Source organism: Physeter macrocephalus, chromosome 16, assembly GCF_002837175.3.
Source record: "Physeter macrocephalus isolate SW-GA chromosome 16, ASM283717v5, whole genome shotgun sequence".
Taxonomy (NCBI): Eukaryota; Metazoa; Chordata; class Mammalia; order Artiodactyla; family Physeteridae; genus Physeter; species Physeter macrocephalus.
In genome coordinates, this window is record NC_041229.1 from 102,492,005 (window position 1) to 102,512,166 (window position 20,162).

General features: G+C 61.1%; 2 protein-coding genes across 10 annotated transcripts; both read right to left on the minus strand.

Annotated features, from left to right (window-relative positions):
• Positions 1–208: 208 nt before the first annotated feature.
• MAP4K2 (mitogen-activated protein kinase kinase kinase kinase 2) lies at positions 209–12,703 on the minus strand. 8 transcript variants are annotated; one of them, XM_024133394.2, is made up of 32 exons: positions 12,590–12,703; positions 12,409–12,466; positions 12,093–12,183; positions 11,942–12,006; positions 11,581–11,636; positions 11,214–11,261; positions 11,085–11,127; positions 10,612–10,684; positions 10,402–10,533; positions 10,264–10,326; positions 9,815–9,896; positions 9,616–9,723; positions 9,104–9,182; positions 8,887–8,945; positions 8,208–8,251; positions 8,087–8,125; positions 7,959–7,992; positions 7,727–7,832; positions 7,549–7,637; positions 7,431–7,472; positions 7,230–7,314; positions 7,056–7,135; positions 6,909–6,969; positions 6,702–6,819; positions 2,775–2,833; positions 2,592–2,695; positions 2,328–2,505; positions 1,480–1,548; positions 1,275–1,361; positions 958–1,028; positions 803–858; positions 209–699 (listed from the first exon to the last, which is right to left on the minus strand). In XM_024133394.2, the coding sequence occupies exons 1-32, from the start codon at positions 12,683–12,685 to the stop codon at positions 612–614; spliced, it is 2,463 nt and encodes an 820-aa protein (XP_023989162.1). In that variant the 5' UTR covers positions 12,686–12,703; the 3' UTR covers positions 209–611. The 8 variants fall into 8 exon arrangements, with proteins under 8 accessions (XP_023989162.1, XP_054947640.1, XP_054947643.1 ...); XM_055091665.1 differs by lacking the exon at positions 11,581–11,636 and having other exon boundaries at positions 11,059–11,127; XM_055091668.1 differs by lacking the exon at positions 11,581–11,636 and having other exon boundaries at positions 12,590–12,663.
• A 217-nt stretch (positions 12,704–12,920) lies between these two features.
• Positions 12,921–19,317, minus strand: MEN1 (menin 1). 2 transcript variants are annotated; one of them, XM_024133398.3, is made up of 10 exons: positions 19,256–19,317; positions 18,410–18,870; positions 17,271–17,479; positions 16,953–17,081; positions 16,626–16,666; positions 16,463–16,550; positions 15,764–15,900; positions 15,207–15,342; positions 14,593–14,757; positions 12,921–14,377 (listed from the first exon to the last, which is right to left on the minus strand). In XM_024133398.3, the coding sequence occupies exons 2-10, from the start codon at positions 18,852–18,854 to the stop codon at positions 13,895–13,897; spliced, it is 1,833 nt and encodes a 610-aa protein (XP_023989166.1). In that variant the 5' UTR covers positions 18,855–18,870; positions 19,256–19,317; the 3' UTR covers positions 12,921–13,894. The 2 variants fall into 2 exon arrangements, with proteins under 2 accessions (XP_023989166.1, XP_023989165.1); XM_024133397.2 differs by having other exon boundaries at positions 19,268–19,307.
• Positions 19,318–20,162: the final 845 nt, after the last annotated feature.

Below are 20,162 nucleotides of genomic sequence, written 5' to 3' on the forward strand. Positions count from 1 at the left end.
GGGGCCACGGCCTCCCCCTCACCTCTGCCTGGCTCCCCATGAGAGAGCCACCAGAACACTGGTGGCCTCCCTTCCATGTTATATCCACAGCACCTGGTGCCGCAGAAAGAAAGGTGTGCTGGAGGGAGAGGTAGAGGGAGATGAGGCAGGTGGGCTCAGCTCCCCCCAAACCAGAGCGACCAGTGGAATAAAATCAAACCAACTTTAATACCAATATAGTCTCTCTTTTAAATACCATGTTCCCCAGGACAGAGCACAGGGGCGGGCTCTTGGCAGGAAGAGTGGAAAGGAAATGTGGAACCAAATGGAATGGATAGCCCCGGGCCCGCCCCCAACCAGCCCAGGGCCCCTGCCAGGGGGCACTGGGGACTGGCTGCCCGCCAGGGAGGGGGAGGTGACAGCAGCTTCCTCTGGTCCAGTTATTGCAGAGGTGTGGGGTAGACACCCCTACCCTCCCCAGCCCCCAAACTCTTCTCAGGATTTCTGCCCTTCAGGCCAGCAGAGCCGGGGCCTGGGCTCCTCTGATCTGGGAGGGGCCCCTCTCCCTAAAAGAACTGCCGCTAAGGCCTGGGGCGGGCGCGGGATGCCCCTGGCCAGGCCGGCCCACTGGCTCAGTAACTGCTCTGATGGCCCGTGAGAATGTAGAGGTTGCTGTGAGCCCCCGGCTTGTCGGTGGGAATGCTCTCAAGGATGATGTCTCTGGAGGGGAGAGAACCGGAGGTGAGCAAGGTGGGAAGACACCTGGGCACCTCCACCTGGCCTGGAGAGCGTCTGAAGGGGAGGCCGGGGCACTGTGTCCTACCTGTGGGCCCCAAGCACTCGGAAGATCCTTGTCTCGTCTGTGATCTCCTGGGTCACCTGGGAAGAAAAGGGGCACAGAGGCCACCACAGCGGGTCGTCTCCTAAAAGGTGGGGACAACTGGGTGGGGAGCCACCAGGTTCCTGAAGCTCACTCACCTCATTAGTGTCCAGGCTGCGGCCTTGCATCCCATGGCTCCAGAAGGCCAGCACACTGTCCTGCAGACACACTAGGAGGGGCCAGGCGGCCATCAGCCCTGCACCTGCCCTGGGGACACTGGCTCCCCCAGCTACGCCCTGGGCCCAGGTCTGGGCCACAGAGGTCCTCACGGACTGGGTCGCAGGTGACCAGCATGGCTCTCGAGAGGGGCTGGGGGACCTGCCTCCTTGTCCCGCTGCCAGCCCGGGGCCCCAGGGCCACATCATATGCTCCAGGCCAGGGATACTCCCGCCCCCACCTCTGTCTGCTCACTCACCCACAGTCTCAATGGGGAAGTCAAAGGTCAGCACAGGCGCCAGCGTCACCGTGGGCTCGCCCAGCAGGTTGACGATCCTCACGCAGCCTGCACAGGGGGCGGGCTGGTGGGCGGGGCGGGGTGGCTCCCTTCTGGGGAGACAGACCCACCTGGCCTCCCTCACCACCCCCTTCTAGCCCCCAGCCCTGATACCAGGAACACTCACGGTCAAAGCAGACTAGGACTGTGTCCCTGTCCACCTGGATCACCTGCTGGGCTGAGCCCGGAAGCCCCTCTGCAGGCAGAGAAGGGAGACACGGCCTGGCTGAGCCAGCAGCCCCGCTCTGGCCCCAAGAGGAAGAGCTGGGAGCGTGCATCAGCCGGCTTTCCCCACAAGTGCATTGCACAACAGCCGGGTGGGGTCACGATGCCCAGTCTCACTGCACAGCAGGGGAACCGATGCTTGGCAGCAAAGTGACCCATCACAAGGGGCAGGGCTGAGGCCCGGGGAGGCTTTGGAGGGCAGAGGCTCTGGAGTCAGGAGAGCCAGGCTTCATGACCCAGTCTCTGTGTGACCTCGAATCTCTGGGCCTCAGTTTCTTCATCTGGAACCCAGGCACGACGATGCCTGCCTTGCAGGGCCGTGGTGAGGATCAAGAGTAAAATGCCATGAGACCCTTGGCTGGGGGTCTGGGCCACCACAGGGACTTGGTCCAGGGCACCTTCCCCCTTCTTTACCCACTGCCACCCAGAGTGGGTAGAGTGCTCCCCTGAGCTGTCCCAACACCCAGTGTCCTGTTTCCTTGCTCAGAGTGGAGGCCTCTGGCACCCGCCTTCCCCAGCTTGGCTCTGTCCCTGCAGCCCCTGCAGGGCTGGTCAGGTTTTCTTAGCTGCTGAGCTGAAGAGAGGCTGGGAGCTTTGGGTCCCCAAGGTCTCTGTGGAGCCGTAAGCTGTGAGGAACCTCTCCCTCTCCCTCCCCTCCCCCTCCCTCTCTCCCTCTCTCTCTCTATATCACACGCACATGCACACACTCACACACACACTCACATACAGCAGCCTGGCCCTCCAGCTCACCGGGTGGGAGGAGGATGTCCGGCGTCAGGCCAGCCTCCAGCGGCAGGACATGGAACAGGACGCGGCAGCCGGGCCCCTCGGGGCCCTCGGCCCCTACGCACACCTGCGGTAGCTCCTTCCCATCCAGCACCAGCGGCTCCAGCATCCTTGCTGGGCTGGGCAAGGGGCTGGAGAAGTTCTGGAGGCAGCAGGGGCACTCAGGTCTCCATTTCTCCTCCCAGAAACCCTGCCACCCGCCCGGGGGTCCCCCCACTGGCCCCACACCTTCAGCAGCAGGAACTTCTGCAGCGGCTCATACCACTGCAGCAGAAGCAGACTGGTGGGCAGCGCGGCCAGCAGGAAGGTGCTGCCTGTGTGGGGATTCCGCACTGCGAGAGAGGGGGTGGTGGGCCCGGGGCTGTGCCCACCCGCGCCCACCCGGCCCCGCCCACCTCGCCCAGCTCTTACCCACGCGACACTGCAGGCAGCCTTTGGTGTCAGGAATCTTGGTGGATAGGGCAAAGCGCCTGTGGGGTGGCAACCAGGGCAGGCGTCACGGGTGCCACTCCGGGCAAGGCCCCCTGCAGAGCCCTGAGGGGGGCGGGTACTAACACCTTCCCCGCCTCCCAGGTGGCAGACCGAGGCTCAGAGAGGTCAAGCCCCTGGCCCGAGGATCCGAGGAGCCATGAAGCTGTGAATCGTGCAGGATGTGACGCAGTGCTCGTGGCTCCAGCACCCCCTATACAGCCTGGAGCACGTACATCCAGCCCAGGGGTTTGGATCACAGAGTTACCTCTCACCGTGCGACTTGGGCCAGGCACTGAACCTCTCCGGGCCTCAACTGCTTCACCTGCAGCTTCACCTGCAGTACCCTCAGGACTTGACCTCTCCGGGCCTCAACTGCTTCACCTGCAGCCTGGGGATAACCGTGGTACCCCCCTTGCAGGGTCGCAGTGAGGCCTAAATGAGTTAACTCAGGGGAGGAGCGTGCAGCAGAGCCTGGCACATCAGTTGCCCTCACAGAAGGCTTTTCTCATCCCGTTATTATTGCTTTCCCACCTATTTTCAGTCATCGAAAATACTTTAAAAAAAAAAAAAAAAGAAAAGAAAATACTTTTTAGGCAAAGGCAGGGTGTAAATAAAGAAATAACTGAAAAAACGGGGGTGTGGGAGGGCGGCAAGCTAATGCAGCCTCCAGCTCCGCCGGCGGCCAGAACACTCAGGGCCAGTCCCCACCCGACACACTGCAAGTCACAGATGAGCAAGCCGGGCCGAGGAGATGAAGACTCAAGAGAAAACGGCAAACGCCCTGCCCGCTCCTGCTTCACCTCAGGCTATTCCATGGGGTGGCCAGTGGGTGCCGAGGGAGAGGGGGGGTCCCTCCTTTGGTTACTGGCTGTCCCCCAAACCCTCAAGGGACCTTCCAAACCTGTTTCTTCCTCTGGGGAACAGGGCTACATGTCAGCAGCCCTGCCGCCTCCTCCCAGTGACCCAGCCCTGTCTGCATCCTCTGCTGGGATGTGGGCCCCGCCAAGGAAGCCAGCACCTCTCTCCGCCTCTGTCCTCACTCTTCTCTCTCCCCTTGCTCCTTCCACTCTCTTTCCCAGCTGGCCTTCAGATGGGACAGAGGCGGATACTTTTTGGTTCGTTTCCCAACAATTCGAGATCTCTGCTGAGATACTGTGATTTCCCAAACACACACCCAAAGCTGCCTGTGACTTGGGCCTGTAATGGGCCTGTTTCCTGCAGGTCCTGGGCCAAAGCAGAGGTTGGCTTCGGATTGAGGTCAGGAAGCCCCAAGGCCACGGGGCTCCCGATGTGGTCCTCAAGCGAGCCCGCTGAATTATGGCCCTGGGCTCCTCATCTCCCCACGGCCCGGCCTCCCCCGCCCTCCCCACCGGCTTCCACCACCCACCTGGTCGTGACGATGAAGCCCACAGCCCACCTCCCCCCTCAGAACTCAGCGCCATCCCCCAGCCCCCAGCCTCCGCCAAGGGCTGAGGCCCCACTTGCACATTTCAAACTCCATGTGACAACACTGAATTCTGCTCCACCCACAGCTGATGACAGCTCCATCCTTCCCATTGCCTAGGCCAAAACCTTGGAGTCATCCTTGATTCCCCTTTCTCTTCCAGCCACCAACTGTCGGAAATCCTGTTGGTTCAGCTTTCAAAATAAAACTGGACTCCGACCGCTTTTCTCTTCCTTCACGGCCTCCCTGGCCCAAGCCGCCATCACGTCCCACCTGATGGTGCCACAGCCTCCTGACAGGTCTCCACGTCTGCCCGCGTCCCCTCCAGTCTCCTCCCAGCGCAGTAGCCAGAGTGATCCGTGAAAACCTCAGTCACGCCACTTCTCTGCAGTGGCCCTCAGGCTGCTCTGAGCCAGGGGCAAAGCCCTCACTGTGGCTGCCACGCCCTCGGAGGCCAGCTCCGTCTCACTGCATCGATCTGGACTCACGGGCCTCCTTGCTGCTCCTCACACAAGCAGGCCGGCTCCAGCCCCCCAGATACCCTCAGGACTTGCTCCATCAACCCCTCTGAGTCTTTGCTCAAAAAGCACCTTCTCAGCGAGGTCCTTCCTGACCACCCCGCTCTTCTCCACGGGGCACTTTCCCCTCTGTGTCACCACCGCATAGACTCCTTCTCATGTCCTGTTGTCTGTCTCAACAGGGGAGTCTGGGGAATATAAGGGTCTCCAGTTCCCAGGTGTATCTCACGCCCAGGACGCTGCCTGGCGCATACTAGGTGTTGAATGGCTGAATGAGGGACTCTACTGCCCCATAAACGCACCACACAGTCTGCTCTCTGGGGGTCTCCCAGTCCCTCTCTTTCCCTCCAGCGCCCTCTGATTAGTCCCCAAATGCTGTCTCACTTCCTAAACATTGCTCGAGTCCATCTAGTTCTCACCGCTCTACACTGCCCTGGGTCACTGCACCGGCCTGCCCTCCAGGCCGTCTCGTCAGCCTCCCCCTCCACGCCTCCTTCCAACTGTCACCAGAGCGGCCAGCAGATGCTCCTGCTGCCATCTGCCCAGGCAAGCCCCTCTCTCCTTCCCCCAGCTCCAGGACAGGGCACGGGACGCAGGCCTGGGCCCTGGCTCCTCATCCCCTCCCACAGTGACTAGCCCAGGGGTAGGCATGCACCTAAGCTAGGCCAGTGAGAACTGGCCCTGGACTTTTGTGGGAATTACTTGGAAACAGAGGTTCCAGTTCCATTGGGTTGTTAACTAGTGGAACGCTGGCCTGGACCTGCAGGCAGCCATCACTGGACAAGAAAGCCTGCGTGAGAATGAAGGTGACAAGAAGAAAACAGAGCCAGGAGATGCAGGAAGATGTCTGAGGATGCCATTTAAGCCTGGATCCAGCTGGACATGCAGCTGACCCTACTCCTACACGAGCCGTTAAATTCCCTTTTGTGCTTAAGCCAGCGAGTTGAATCACCTGCAACAGGAAGAATCCTGATTGACGTATAGAGGGATCCTTCTAAGATGCTCCAGGTCAGCTGCCAGTCAGGCAGAGCCCAGATCCTGGGCCTGGCGTCAACGGCAGGGCTCTGCCACCTGTGCAGCTTCCTCTTGGGCTGCTCCCCCTCCTCGCTCGGGCCAAACTCCCCCGATCGCCTACGAGAATTCACACTTGTTCCTCCCACTGCTAGAAGGCTGTTCCCTAACTCATCTGCCTGGAAGACCCCCAACACTCTGTCAAACTTCGCCAGCTCGCCTGGCCTCTCTGAGGCCTCCCCGCCCCTTCCGGCTCTCCCTCTGGAGCACCTCCGTCCCACCCCTTCCGGCTCTCCCTCTGGAGCCCCTCCGTCCCACCCCCTTCCGGCTCTCCCTCTGGAGCACCTCCGTCCCACCCTTCCGGCTCTCCCTCTGGAGCACCTCCGTCCCACCCTTCCGGCTCTCCCTCTGGAGCACCTCCGTCCCACCCTTCCGGCTCTCCCTCTGGAGCACCTCAGTCCCACCCCTTCCGGCTCTCCCTCTGGCGCAGCTCAGTCCCACCCCTTCCGGCTCTCCCTCTGGCGCAGCTCAGACAGGAGCTGACTGTCAAGAACTCATTTGATTTGTCATTCCTAAGCCCATCCTAAGACCTGCCGCATAGTAGGTACTCAGGAAACATGTGCCCCACAGCCTACCCACCGCAGCTCCCAGAGCTTGCCAGGCACGTTCACATGCCTTGTCTCCTTCCCTCCCGACAGGCCTGGGGGCAGGGGGAGGGGAGGCTACCAACTGTATTGACCTACGAGGAAACCGGGCCTCAGAGAGGCCAAGTAGCACGTCTAAGATCCCAACGGTCTCAGTACCAGGAAAGGCTGCATTCCAGCCCTGGCTCTGTCCCTTTGCCTCTCCCTCCTCCCTCATCCCCGCAGGGCCAGGCTCCCCAGGGTCCCTGACCTGGGGATGATGCGCTGAGTGAGGCGATTGGTGGGGATGGAGAGGGGGACCTGTTGCTGTAGCCGCCGCTGCTCAAACAAGCCTGGGAGGTCGTGGGCCCAGATGTGCGTGGATTTCCCTGCGGAGGGATGGGAAGGAGGGGAGAGGGGCTCAGAGAGTGTCGGTGGGTGGGGCGCTGGCCCTGCCCCCCGGCTGCCCCAACCGTACCTGAGAGTGACAGCAGCACGTTGTTCACGCAGTAGAGCCAGGCGCAGCGGTGTGAAATCAGCTGGAGGCCACAGAGCCATAGATGGACAGGGGTCAGCACCCCAGACGCCCAAGGCGCTCAGCCCTCCCCCACCAGCCGGGCTTCACCTTCTCCAGTGTATCCTCATGCAGTTCATGCAGGTTGAGGGTGTAGATGCCTTCCTCGGCCCCCACCACCAGGAACTGGTCTGCAGGTTTGGGTATGGGGTCAGAGGTCAGCCACGTCCCCTGGCCCAAGCCGGGGATTCCCAGGCCCCTGCTTCCTCCCTGCCCCTGGCCTACCCCGGGTGACAGGGTGAATCCAGGTGACAGCAGCGTGGATCCGCAGGGGGCAGCCATTGAAGACCTTGGAGAAGCAGGCACCCATCTGGAGAGGAGGCAAAAGGCTGACGAGGAAGCACCAGGCGCGGGGGACGGGGCGGGGGAGCCGCGGGCAGTGGGGCAGCAGGCGGTGTGGAGGTGGAGCCATGCGCAAACACTTACGTGCACCTTGGGGGTAGGGGGGAGGCCACGGCAGGATGACCTCTGGGAGGGAAGAAAGGAGTCAGGGCCACACCCCCAGCCTCCCACCTCCCCGACCCCCGCTACAGCACCGCCTCACCTCACGATCATCCCGGTGCTTCCCGGTGGCCCAGGCAGTGGACAGCAGCGGGGGGCTGTCAGGGCCTGGCAGAGGTGCAGGTGCGGTTCCTGCAGGCACAGACCTGCCGTGAATTCCAGGCCCGGACCACCCCCTACCCCCGGGGCCTGCCTCCTGGCCCCCCGAGCCTGGGGCTCACCTAGGAGGCTGGATGGAAGGTCCTCAGCTGGAGGCTCAGTGGGGGATGGCTCCAAGAACGGGGCCCTCTTGATGGTTCCTACGGTGTCATCTGGGGAGTCCAGCTCCTGGCAGGAGGGTCAGGGGACCCAGACCAGCTGTCAGCAGGTGACCCTGTAACCTACCCCCACCCCAACTGCACCCGCTAGCGCACTGCCCCCCATCCCCGTCCCCCGCTCCCCTCCTCTCCGTACCTTGAGTTCCAAGGCTGGCCGGATGGTCAGGCTCCTGTCGGGGACAAATCAGAGGGAAACGAGGTGTGAGGTGTGACTGGGTCCTGAGCCCAGCTGCCCCCCACCTCCTCCGGGCCCTGGCCCCTCACCTTTCCTCCAGGGCCTCCTGGACTGACTGCAGCAGGCTCCTGGGTAGGGAGGGGAAGGGATCAGAGGTCAGCCTTTCCTCCTGCCCCTCCCCACCCCACAGCTTCCCTCCCCCTCACTCACGAGCTCAGCTCCTCCTTTCCCAGCAGGGTCCACTCCTCTTCCCACTGTGGGGAAACCGAGTCAGAAAGACCGGGAGGGAGACAGAGAGACAGACAGGTAACGTGAGAGTGCTGGAGAGACTGTGGGAGAGAGAGATGGCAGACGGACAGACAGATGGAAAGTGAGATTGGTGACAAGCAGGAGAACTGTGAGAAAGACAACAAGAGGCCGAGAAAGTGTGAAAAAGGGCCAAACAGACAACGAGAGAGAAGGAGACAGAGAGACAGCGAGAGAGAAGGGCAGGGAGAGACTGAAATCGTGGGGGTGAAGAGAGATGCCAAAAAGGAGAGACAGCGAGAGAGCAGAGACGGTGAGTCAGCCAACCCAGCAGTCACAGCGACTGAGGCAGAGAAGAACGTGCCGAAGGGGGCGGGGGCGTCCTCAGACGAGTGAGAGGCCCACGTTTTAGAAAGGCGTGGTCACCCTGCCACCCCCAGCCGACTGTCCAAAACAACCTGCCCCAGGAAGGAGCCCCCAGGCTTCCGGGTCCCTGGGCAGACAGGCCTGCTTGGACAGCTCTCCCGGGCCCAAGGGCCAGGCTGCTGCTGCTTCAAGGCTCCTGAGTTTGAGGTGCTCGGCCACCCGCACAGCTCCCCAGCCCAGCCCTGCGCCCCACCCTGCCACACCGCCAGCCCCTCACCGGCTCGTTCAGTGGGTCTGTTTCCTTCCTTCGTGGGGCGCCAAATTTCACCTGGTGAACTAGAGGGCCCAGATCCAGGGGTTAGGGGGCCAGAGCCTCAGGACTGACCCCTAAACTCACACCAAATCCACACGCACAGCCCCCCAATCCACACAGCCCCCCATCAAATCCACACGCAGCCACCAATCCACACAGCCCCCCGCCAGAGCAGACTCACACTGGATCTCCGAGGGGGTCCTCTCGGCTGGGCCGTGCTGCCCCCGGGAGTGAATGGTGTCAGGAAACATGTCGTAAGTCTACGAGGGAACACAGACGGTGGACACGTGTCCACGCTCACCTCACACCAGGTATTCCTTGAGCTGCTTTACACTCACTGACGCGTCTGTTTTCACGAAAACGCCCTGAGATTATTGCGAGATTAAACGGCACCCTCGTTTCACAGATGAGAAAACCAGCACGGAGAGGCAAGCGACTCGCCAAAGATCACAGAGAAAGCAGAAGACGGCTTAACTAGGGTCACGGTCACACTGGGCCAAGGGCAAGAACCTATCACGGTGGGGCGACAAGGAGGCAAACCGGCTCAGGGACGATTCCTAACGGGTGGGCTCGATCCGACTGAAGCTCCATGTGCTGGAAACATACAAGCCGAAGGGCCCTTGACTTCTGTCACCTCTGCATGCCTTATAACCAGACCAGGCCAACACCTAGACCCCAGCTGCTCTCACTTACCTCCAGGTCACAGTCTTCTGGGGAAGGGGTTCCCAGGTGGGGGTCATTGGCCTTGTCCAACAGCTGTGTGAGGAGAGCCCGAGGCAACTGCTGGGTTGTGAAGGGGTGCTGGAGGACGGAGGGGGTGCAGGTTGGTCCCTGGCCTCCGGGGCCCTGCTTCTGATCATCAAGCCCCCTGCCCCACCCCCCTACGTCCCACCTGCAGGAGCTTCTCTGCTGTTGGCCTCTTCTTGGGGTTCTTGGTCAAGGCAAGCTTGAGGAAGTGATGGAAATACTGGGTCCTAGTGGGTACAAGAGACCCCACCCGCAGGCCCAGGTTAGCCCTCAGGCAGGCCATCCTGCCACCGCTTCAGAGGAGTCTGCCGGGCCTGCCCAGGAAGGAGCCAGCCTGAGGCCGAGGGCAGCTGGCCTGAGCAACACTGTTATCGCGACACGGCAGCGCCTCCATCGTCAACCATCTGCCCTTCTTCTTTGTCCACACTGGTCCCCAGCCCAGAGGCAGGGCCCAGGCCCCTCCCGCCGATGGTCTGTGGAGGCCCAGAGAGGGCAGGGCCCTCGAGGCTGCACCCTGGGGGGTGGCAGAAGGCTCCTCCGCCCCCATGGGGCTGGGCTGAAAAGGGGGCCCCAGCAAGGTATGTGCGCCCTCACCAGCGAGTCTTGTCTCTCAGCTTCGGCGGCTGGAAGCTGCTCTTTGACATCAGCATCAAGGCCCTATGGAGACCACAGGTCAGGGGTCGAGGATCACAGGGCTCTTGGGGTCGGGCAAGGGGCAAGTATTCAGCTGACCTCATGGGGTGCAGGTGGAAGAGAGGGGGCTGCAGCTCGCCCAGCTCGATGGCAGTGATGCCCAGGGCCCAGATGTCACACAGCTCATTGTAGCCACCTTTGCGCTCCACGGCGGCCACCTCCGGGGCCATCCTAGAGGCGGGGTCACAGATGAGACGGCCGGGTGCCCCACTGTGGCCCCCACCCCCTCAGCCAGAGGTGCAGCCTCACCAGTATGGAGTTCCAATGAAAGACCTCCTCTTCGCCACAGACGCCGTCAGCTCGCCTGACACCCCAAAGTCAGCTGCAGGGAGAAAGAGCTGCTCTCACCCGACCTCTGGCTGCCACTCCCCACCCACGTCCAGGGCTCAGGCTCAGGATGCACCTGGCAGGGCTCAGAAAACAGGCAGCCCAGGTTCAGCCACAACTGCCACAGTCACAAGGCAAGGCCAGGTCCCCTCCTGGGAGGGGTCAACCACCTTCTCTCCATGACCAAGTGCCTGGTCCCATGTTAGACTCCATACGGACCCAACCACATCCAACTTCTAGCAGGAAGGGAGAACTGTTCCACTTTCTCAATGGGGAAACTGAGGCTCAAGTGGTAAAATAACTTGTTCAAGGACAAGCTGCACTTGAAAGTAGGCTCTAAGACTCCAGGAGCTCCCATAGAACCCTCACCCTGATTGTGTCCCCAGGGTACTGACCCAGCTTGACATCTCCCTGGAGGGTGAGGAGAAGGTTGGCTCCCTGTGGGAATGGAGGAGAGAGAATCCCGTCTGGTGCCCCCGAGAGCCTCCTCCTCCCTCCCACGATGCCCTTGGCCAGACCCCTACCTTGATGTCTCTGTGGATCTTCCCCTGAGAATGCAAGTGGTGCAGCCCCTGGGGACGAAGAGGAGCCCCTGAGAGCAGCTACCCAGTATATCCCCACCTCTCCTGAACCCCCTCTCAGGACTGGGGCCCCCCACCCAAGCTGCTTCCTCCTCCCCTCTCCCCAAACAGGAAATGACTGAGCCAAAAGGGAAATGGGCTGCTTCCGGCAACACGGCTGGGGCCCCTTCCCCGCAGGACCCACAGCCCCTCAGGCACCTTTGCCTGAGCACTCCACCCACCCCACCCCACAACACACACACTGGCCAGCTGGGCTCCCTGCCCTGCTCCAGGGGACTGGGGGTGTGAGTAGCCCCATGGGCCCAGCTACCTTCAGTGCCTCTCGGCAGACATAGGCAATCTGCCGTTCCTCCAGGGGCCCGGTGGCTGAAATGGGAGGGGTAAGGGCTGGCAGGGGTGTCTGGGGGGGATACGCTGACCCTCCCAGGCTCCACCCTGTGTGGGGTAAGCAGCAGGCATTGCTAGTGAAAAGGGAGTTGGCCACATCCCCTCCCGACATAGGCTGGGATATACAGCCCAGAAAAGGACAGCATTTCTCTCAAGGTCACACAGCTAGTGAGAAGTGGAGAGGGGCCCAAATCCAGGGCCCCAGCTCTCCCCTCCTGCCCTGTGTTGCAGTGGGGATGGGAAGAAGGCTGTGACCCTCTGTGGCCTGGAGTCCTGGCCCTCACCGTGGTAAATCTCCTGCAGGGACCCCCCTCCGCAGAACTCCATGCAGATCCACAAGCGGTCATTCCTGGGGTGACACAGAGCTGGGGTGGGCACATGGCAGGGCCATATGGGGGCTGCCTGGGGGCAGGCAAGGGGATAAAGCAGCCTCACCTGAGGTAGCTGCCAATATAGGCCACCACATTGGGGTGGCGGCACTCACGCAGGATGGTGATTTCCTGCTGAAGGGAGCTGATGTCGTCCCCTGGGAAACACAGGGCATCATGAAGGGGGCCGCTTTAACTCAATGCCCCCATCTGCAAAATGGGCACAGAGTGCCTCCTCTCTCCAGGGCAGACAGGTGCCAGCGGACAGTACCTCCCGGGTCCTGCCTCTCAGGGGGTCTCGGAAATGTCAACTCTCACACCGCGCCCGCTCTGCGGCCCTCTGCCCTCCCTCCAGCGCTGAGGCCCTGGCTCCGGGCCCTCACCTGGGTCTAGCTTGACTATCTTGACCGCGGCCAGTTCGGACGTGACCGTGTCGCGGGCCTGCAGGGGCGGAGGGGGTGAAGCGAGATGAGGAGGGGCGGGGCTGGGGGCCGGATCCCGCAGCAGGGCGCGGAGCGCGTACCCTCCTCTCCTCTCTCCCGCCCGTCCTGCCGCCCGGCGCACCTTGTAGACGTCGCCATAGGTCCCGGCCCCCACGCGCTGCAGCAGCTCGAAGCGGTCCCGCGGATCCTGCAGCGACACATCCTGCAGCAGCGCCATGGCCCGGCGCCGGGCGGGCGCGAGCTACGGAGCCGCGGAGCCGGCGCGGGGCGGCGCGGGGCGGGGCGGGGTGGGACCGCCGAGGCGGGCGCCGGTGGCTCCGAGGCCGCGGGGGCGGGGCCGGGGCCCGGGGCGGGGCCAGGCCGGGGATGCCCCGCCGCCCTGCCGGGAGGAGGCGCCCGCGGGACCGGCCCTCGGCGGCTAGGGAAAGTCCCGAGGCCGGAAGGAGCTGATGGTGTCGAGGCTCTTCTGCCGGCCACCGGTCCCTCGCGCTCTACAGGTGGGGAGCCCGAAGCCCGGAGGGCCGTAAGGCAGAGGAAAGAGGGGGAGCTCCACTCTCAAAGTCCCAGATGAAACACGGACAAGTACTTTTTTTTTTTTTTTTTTTACAAAATGTATTCATCTTCCTTGGAACTGAAAAATAAATCTATGTACAAAACAGGAAGCGATCAGGCTCCCCTCACCCTCTCGCAAACCCCTGCAGATTTCCTCCAGAGTCCCCCGAGACGGGATGGACCCCGGGGAGGTTCCCAGAGGGTCGGAAGAGAGGTCTGCTCTGATCTGGGGCCAGTTTGGTCAGGAAGCGGGTGGGGCTCAGGATTCGCACACGCCGGGAGCGGAGTTTCGTGTCCCGGACTCGCGACAGGGAAGGGAGGAAGCTAGGATTTCCAAGTTCTGGAAGCGTTACTTAGGTTCTTTGCGGTAGGGGGCTTGGATTCCCAAGGAATGGAATTTTGAAGTGCGGAAATGTACTCCTAGGGGCTGAGCGGGGTCCTTGGTTCCCGGGCTGTGGGTGGGACCTGTGCTCCTAGGGTTTAGGGTGAAACAGCCCTATGGACTGGAAGCAACCCTGAGCCAACACGGATCAGGCCGAAGGGTAGAGCCTCGGTTCTGAGATGGAGCCAGAGCTTCCCGTAGTTGGACCTTTAAAGATGGGTGAAGGACTCAGGGTAAGGTTTCAACTGGCCGGCTGGGATCCTGGGGGATGGGCTCTATATTCCAGTGACTGGGCAGAGCCCTCGGTTCGGGCGCTGGGTGGAGTCTACTCTGGGAACCTGCAGCCTGAGTTCCGGGTAGGGGTGGGGCCTGGAGGCGGGGCCTAGGCCCCTAGGCCAGGGGCGGAGCCTGGGCTCGCTAGGGGGGCTGGGGTGGAGCCTCATCCTGATTGAGGGCCGGCTCCGGGTGGGCCGATACTGAGACCCGGGTACTTCAGAGGCCCTTGCGCTGCCGCTTGAGGAATGAAAGAGTGTAGTCACTAGGTGTAGACACCTTCTGCTTCTTCATCTGCACTTGTGACTGCGCTGTGAGCTGCAGCTTGATGGCGCTCGAATTGATCTTGGTGGCCACAAGCAGCTCCTTCATGCCCTTCATCTTCTCGCTCTGAAAAGTGAGCACCGGACCCTCCGGTGGCGGCGAGGCGGCGGGCGCCAGCGCCGGAGCCACGCTGCCGCCTTCAGGGCCGCGGGTAGTGCTCGGGACGGTGCCTGGGGGCTTCCGGGGGGGTCCTGGCACCGCAACCTGGCCCGCGCCTGGGCCCTTGTCCAGCGCCGGCTTCTTAGGCGGCGGAGGCTCCTCAGGCTTGGATTCCCGCCGCGGGCCCCGCCGCCGGCCTTCTCGGGCTTCCTCGCCCCACGGCTCTTCTGCCTCGGCCGCCTCTGCCTCTCGGCTCACTATGCGTACCTTCTGCCGCACCTGGGCCGGATTGGGGGGGGCAAGCGGAGGAAGAGGTTGCAGGCCAGTGGGTGGAACCCCAAGACCAGGCCAAGAGCACCCTGTCGTGGAGCCTCGGTCTCACCCGCACCCAAAGGGGATGGGCAGATCCCCTTCAGGGCTACAAAGGTTCTGACTCCGCTGTAGCTGCTGTCACCACCTGTCCTCCCCAGCCACCCCGCACAGCTGTCCCTCACCTGTCCCTCAAAACGGCCTAAGGACTGCACAAGGAAGGTGGCCCAGCCCACGTGCAGCACGGGCGTGGGACTGCCCTCTTCCCATTTGCAGATGCCATCGTAGAATCGCAGCAGATGGGCGAAGCACTCTGGGTCCTGGAGGGCAGAACCCTGGCTCTGGGTGCCCTGGGAAAGGGGAAAAGGAGGGCACAGTTCAGACCCCATTACTCACCCCTCATCAGAGGGCACAGGCCAGACCTCTCGCCTGGACAAAGAGCCCTGGCTCTGGCAGATGTGAGCATAGGTGGAGAGAATTCTTAGAACCGCCTACTTTCTATAAAACCAGTCCTTAGCCAGGACCTGGGAGGAGGGAGGAACCATCCCTTACCTCCATCTCACCCCCTCAGCTGAATGAGTGACCCTGACAGAGAAAGAGAGGGGCTTCCACCCCATTTACCTCAACTCCTCAAACCCAAGCCCAGGCCCTCAGCTACTGCATAAAAGAACACAGCTGTCTGCCTGAGCTGGGCCACCTCTAGTGCCATCCCCAGTCCCAGGCAGCAGTCCCACATCCTGTGACTGGGAGCCCTGCTCAGGTGGGAAGGTGTACACAGGCTGGAGGTCCAGCCCTTCACCTGGGTCTGCTCCCCTGGCCGCTCCTCGCCGGCCTCCAACAAGCTGGCAGCCTCCTTCAGCAGGTTGGGGATGACATCATTGGCTACTTCAAAGAACTCCTTGTAGATCTCCTCGTCTTCACGGCAGTAGTTGTAGCTGTGAGAGCAGCAGGGCACTGTGGGGTCTCGGCCATGGCGGGTACCCCCAGGGACCTGGCAGGGGATGGAGCCCTGGTTTCTTTTCGGGGGTCATCCAGGGACTGAGTGAACGGTTGGGGTCCTCACTCCAAAATGGTGGTGTCTGTGTCAGCCCAGAGCGAGAGTGAGGGGGTGGGGAATGCAGGTTCCACAGCTGTATGACAGTGCTTAGAAATCAGGAGGAGAGGGGAGGGAAGGAAAGGCGTGAAGCTCTCATCAGGGGTCCCTACCTCTTGGGTGATGATGGCCTTGGCTCCCTAGTGACTGGATGGAGAGGGGATAGGGCTTGGGACCCAGGCCTCCCTCCTGGACGAGAGTGGTTGGAAATTGGGTGGAAGGGGAAGAAAGGCCAGGCTGGGGCCCCGTGGGGGGATCCTCACTCCTGGATGACAGTAGCCGTGTCGGCCCAGGCCTGCAGGGCTTCACGCACGTTGCGGTTGCGACAATGGTAGCCAGCCAAGTACATGTAGGGATAGATGTGCTCATCCCGGTAGTAGGTCTTGGCTGAGGCAATGCCCTGGGGATAGAGCAGAGGGGCCTCAGGGAGGCAGCTCCCAGCTGCCCCAGGTGGCACAAATGTCCCATTGGATCACACCCAGGAGGGGCAGTAGGAAGATCCCAGAGAGTCTCATCTCCCAGGTGACCTCACCCCGGGCCATCCTCTCTACCAGGTGTTCCTCCCTGGGTCTGTAGGTCTGCACTGGGCTGGCCTTCCAAGCCCAGCCCAATGTCCCTCCTACCCCCAGCCCCATCAAGTTAACAGCCCCGCCTCAGTGCTCTCACAGCGTTTGACCTCTATTATACTCCAAGAAGGACAATGATAGGCAGTAGAAAAGGTAGGGCCGAGGGGACAAACCCAGGACCTACCACTCCCAGGCAGGGAACCCAGAACACTTCTCAGACAGCCCGGACTGCCCTGAATACGCACACGGTAAATACAAAACGGGGACTGGATGGGCGATAGCCCCCAATACACACGAAGTTCTTCTCGCCTCACCTGCCCCCTCCCAGTCCCCAGATAGAAGGGAACCCCAGCCATCGTTGCACCTCCCTTCTGTACCCTCCTGAGATGTCCCCACCTTGTGGTAGAGGGTGAGTGGGTCCGGCCGGCCAGGGGTAGGCTCCAGCTCCTCCAGATCTGCCAGATTCCCCAGCGCCATAGGGTACCTGGGAAAGGCTCATGAGTCCAGGCTGCCCCCCAGCCCACCCCGAGGCCCAGCCTGGCCACTTCCCTCTACTGACCTTTCCAGATGTCCCAGGTCATAGAGCAGCCAGAGCAGCTTCTAGGGGCCAAAGGAGAGAAGTGTGAGCTGGCAGGAGAGAGGGGGGTCCTCAGTCTACCAGGCAGACGGGGGTCCAGCGCCAGTAGGGACCTCCCACCAGGTGGGAAAAGCCAGAATTCAGAATTAGCCCCTTATTGAAGTCAAAGCGCTTTCATGTCTCAATTCTCCCCTCCCAAGAGCCCCAGGAAAGTCCAGGCCAGGAATGATTCACCCACATTACAGAAGGGGGAGCTGAAGCTCAGAAGGGGAAAGCGCCCTGGCCCAGGGTCCCACAGGCACCCCTCACCTGCTGCAGCTGCAGCAGTTCCAGGGAGTCAGTGTGCAGGTCAATGGAAGGGTTGATGGCGCACACCATAAATGCCACCTCCATCTTGCGGTCACAGCGCATGTATGATCCTTTCAGGTACAGCCAGCTCTTGGGAGAGGACAAGACTAGATGTCTCACGATGGCCTACCTGTGCCTGCTCTAGGGAATGACAGCCAGGAAGGGGGCCCTCCCCTTCCTGACATATGTAGGTGGTGATAGGAAGAGGGGAGCATGGCCCAAGAAAGCAGAGCTCCTTGGGTGGCTTGGGCTAGGAGAGTATAGAGGGGGATGCAATACCCGCTCAGCCACACCCGCGTTGACTGTCTGGCCTCTGCGGTCCTCGTTGCCCTTGCCATGCCAGGTGACCTCAGCTGTTTGTTCTCCATTGGGCCCAAACACTACCCAGGCATGGTCCTCAGACAAGGCCAGGTGGACATCCCGGAGACCCAGAGCCTGGCAGGCCCCCACCACGGCAAAGGCCACACCAGAGCTGTCCAGTTTGGTGCCTGTGGAAGGGAAAGTAATGAAAGAGGGTCCTCTGAGCTCTGGCCTGGGGGAAGGGACCAGGTAGTCATGGGCCACGCACCCTCCCACACTCACCTCCAAGCCTGTGCTCAAACCTCAGGCACTCCTGCCCGTCTTCCCTCTATCCCTTTCCTCCTACGTGTTCAGAGACTCTCCCTCCCCCTTTTTTGTAGTTCTACCCAGTTTTTGACCCCGTCTCTTCTCTTTCTCTGCAACTGTGTTATATATTTCTGCTAATTTAAGAATTTCCTCGTTTTATTGTACCTATTAGGTTATAACCCGGGACGGCAAAAACAGGACACTGGCCAACATTCTTTTTACACACCCACGGGCAGACACTCCCAACTTCTCTCTGTATTCCTTTCCTGCTAAGCTCAGAAGCAGCCTCAGATTCCTTCTCAATATGGCACTCCAGGACCTGACTGCCAGTCAACTGGTCTCGGATCAAAGAGGAAAGCTCTTTGCAAGCCGTGAGCCTTCAGTTTCTTGAGTTGAAGCCCTGGTCTGTTCACTTTCAAAACATGTTCACAGACATTTCATGGAATTGGCTCAAATGTAGCCCGATTTTGGCTCCTTACTCCCTAAATCTGCTGCTGCCCTCTGTGCCTCAGGCTGGGCTGCTCAATGTCAGGGAGGGGGGTTCTGAGGGGGCAGAGGGTGGGCTAATGGATTTGAAGTCAAGTGACTGGGGTCCAGTCCCAGCCTTGCCATTCTGTGTGACTTTAGAGGATCACTTTCCCTCTCCGGGCTTCAGTTGCCCTAGCTGCAAAGGGGGACATAACACTTGCCCCACCTCACAAGGCTTACAGGTCTCAAAAGGGCTCTGTAAACCACACAGTGTTGTGAAGAGGTGGGCCAAGGTTCACACTTGAGAGAGGATTCTCGCCCCTTGCCACCTGTCAGCCTCCAACCTGTGATGAAGCTGAAGAGGGACTGGATGTGGGCCCGATCCTTGAAGTAGGAGCGGCTGAGGCTGTTCCAGATGACATCGGAGACCTTCTTTACGAGCTCGCGGCTGGAGACGCCCCCCTCTCGCGGGTAGAGAGACAGGTCGACGGCGCCGCGGATCTGGGCGGTGAAGCGGGCATAGAGCGCGGCGATGATGGACAGGTCGGCCACGGGGAAGTAGGTGAGGCCGCCAGGAGGGTCGGGCGCAGGGCTGGGCTGAAAAGTGAGCTCGGGCACGTTGGTGGGGATGACGCGGTTGACAGCTAGGAAGTGCTCCACGAAGCCCAGTACCAAGGATAGGAGCACCAGGTCCGGCTCCTCTCGGCCCAGCTCGGCAGCGAACAGGCGCACCACGTCGTCGATGGAGCGCAGCGGGAACAGCGTCTTCTGGGCGGCCTTCAGCCCCATGGCGGCGGGCCTCGGCCTGCGGGCGAGCGTGGGGAGGGAGGGTCGGGGGGGCACGGCCCAGGAGCCCCCCTCCCAGGCTCGACTAGCTTTCCACACCCCCCTACACACTCACAGACACAATCCCTTGCTTCCCCGCCCCTTCACGCTCCGCTCATCTGCTCCCCCTCTTTCGTCGAAGAGACCCCTCAGCCGAGGCTGCGGGGCCTTCTTGCCCCCACAACCCCAGGAGCCCCGGCCCCGATGGGGGTGCGACCCTAGGACCCCACTGAGGACTCCCAATGGCCGCCCCGCCCCCTCTCTGCGCCCATACCCCCAGGGCCCTAGAGTCCGCCCGGAAGGCGCCCCTAGGCCGGGCCCCACAAGTCCCAAGGAGAGTCCTGGCCTCGGTCCCCCGCGCCCACCTCCGCGCTTACATCCCACACAAGGCACAGCGGCACCCGCCGCCTGGAGCCTGCTGGGAAATGGAGTTCCGCCCCCTCGGGCCGCACTGCCTGCCGGGAAGTGGAGTCCGGGGCCCGCCCCTGTCCCTGCCAAGTCTTGAAATGGTGGCTGGGCCGGCCAGTCCGCGGTGGCTTATGGGAGTGGTAGTCCCGCTGCTCTGGGCGCTGCAGAACCCAGAGGTAGGTGAGGAGCGGAGGCGGCGCCACCTTCCTGAGGTCCTCAGGGATTGGTCATTCCATTTCACGCGACCCAGGTAGGCAGAGGAACCGCAGTGCGTTCTGGGAGTTGTAGTCCGGAGAGTGAGCAGGCATCCTAAGCACCCGTTGAGCTTCTGTAGGTCATCACGTGTCGGCAAGATGTGATGAAAACGGGTACTTTTAAACACTGCTGGAGCACTGTAAACGTGTTCAGCCACTGTAGTTGGATATTTATCGGTATCCATTAACACGTAAATGTGCCTACTCTATGTCTAGTTTTCTGTCCATGAGAAAATCTAACAGGTGTGCAAAGAGGAACATCTAAAGAACCATTGTAGTTATTTGTATACAAGAATTTGTATACAAGAAGAGTAAAGTAGCTCTATGCATCCTAAAATGGATCTTCAGGGCAAATTGTTGAGTGGAAAAAGCTACAGAGCGATATGTATGGTAGGGTAGTATTTATATTACCATTTTAAAACTTCAAAACAATACTAAATTTCTACAGAATCATTCATTCACTTATTCATTTAACAAACAGATTTTTTGGTGCCGATAATGGGCTAAGCACTCAGTCCCAGGCACTGGCTGTGTAGCAGTGAATAAAACAGATAAAATTCCTGCCCTACTTCACCTCTGTGGGTTTTTTCCAGAAAAACCCATAAGTCTA

Excerpts from the sequence above, each read along its gene's own strand:
- MAP4K2 (XM_024133394.2), bottom strand. The coding sequence starts at position 12,685 with ATGGCGCTGCTGCAGGATGTGTCGCTGCAGGATCCGCGGGACCGCTTC. Across the intron at positions 12,467-12,589 it reads CCTATGGCGACGTCTACAAG|GCCCGCGACACGGTCACGTC; the intron begins GTGCGCCGGGCG and ends CCGCCCCTGCAG. Across the intron at positions 7,833-7,958 it reads GGCCAGCCTTGGAACTCAAG|GAGCTGGACTCCCCAGATGA; the intron begins GTACGGAGAGGA and ends CCCTCCTGCCAG.
- MEN1 (XM_024133397.2), bottom strand. Across the intron at positions 17,082-17,270 it reads ACGCGGGTGTGGCTGAGCGG|AGCTGGCTGTACCTGAAAGG; the intron begins GTATTGCATCCC and ends TCCTCTCCCAAG. Across the intron at positions 16,667-16,952 it reads AACTGCTGCAGCTGCAGCAG|AAGCTGCTCTGGCTGCTCTA; the intron begins GTGAGGGGTGCC and ends TTTGGCCCCTAG.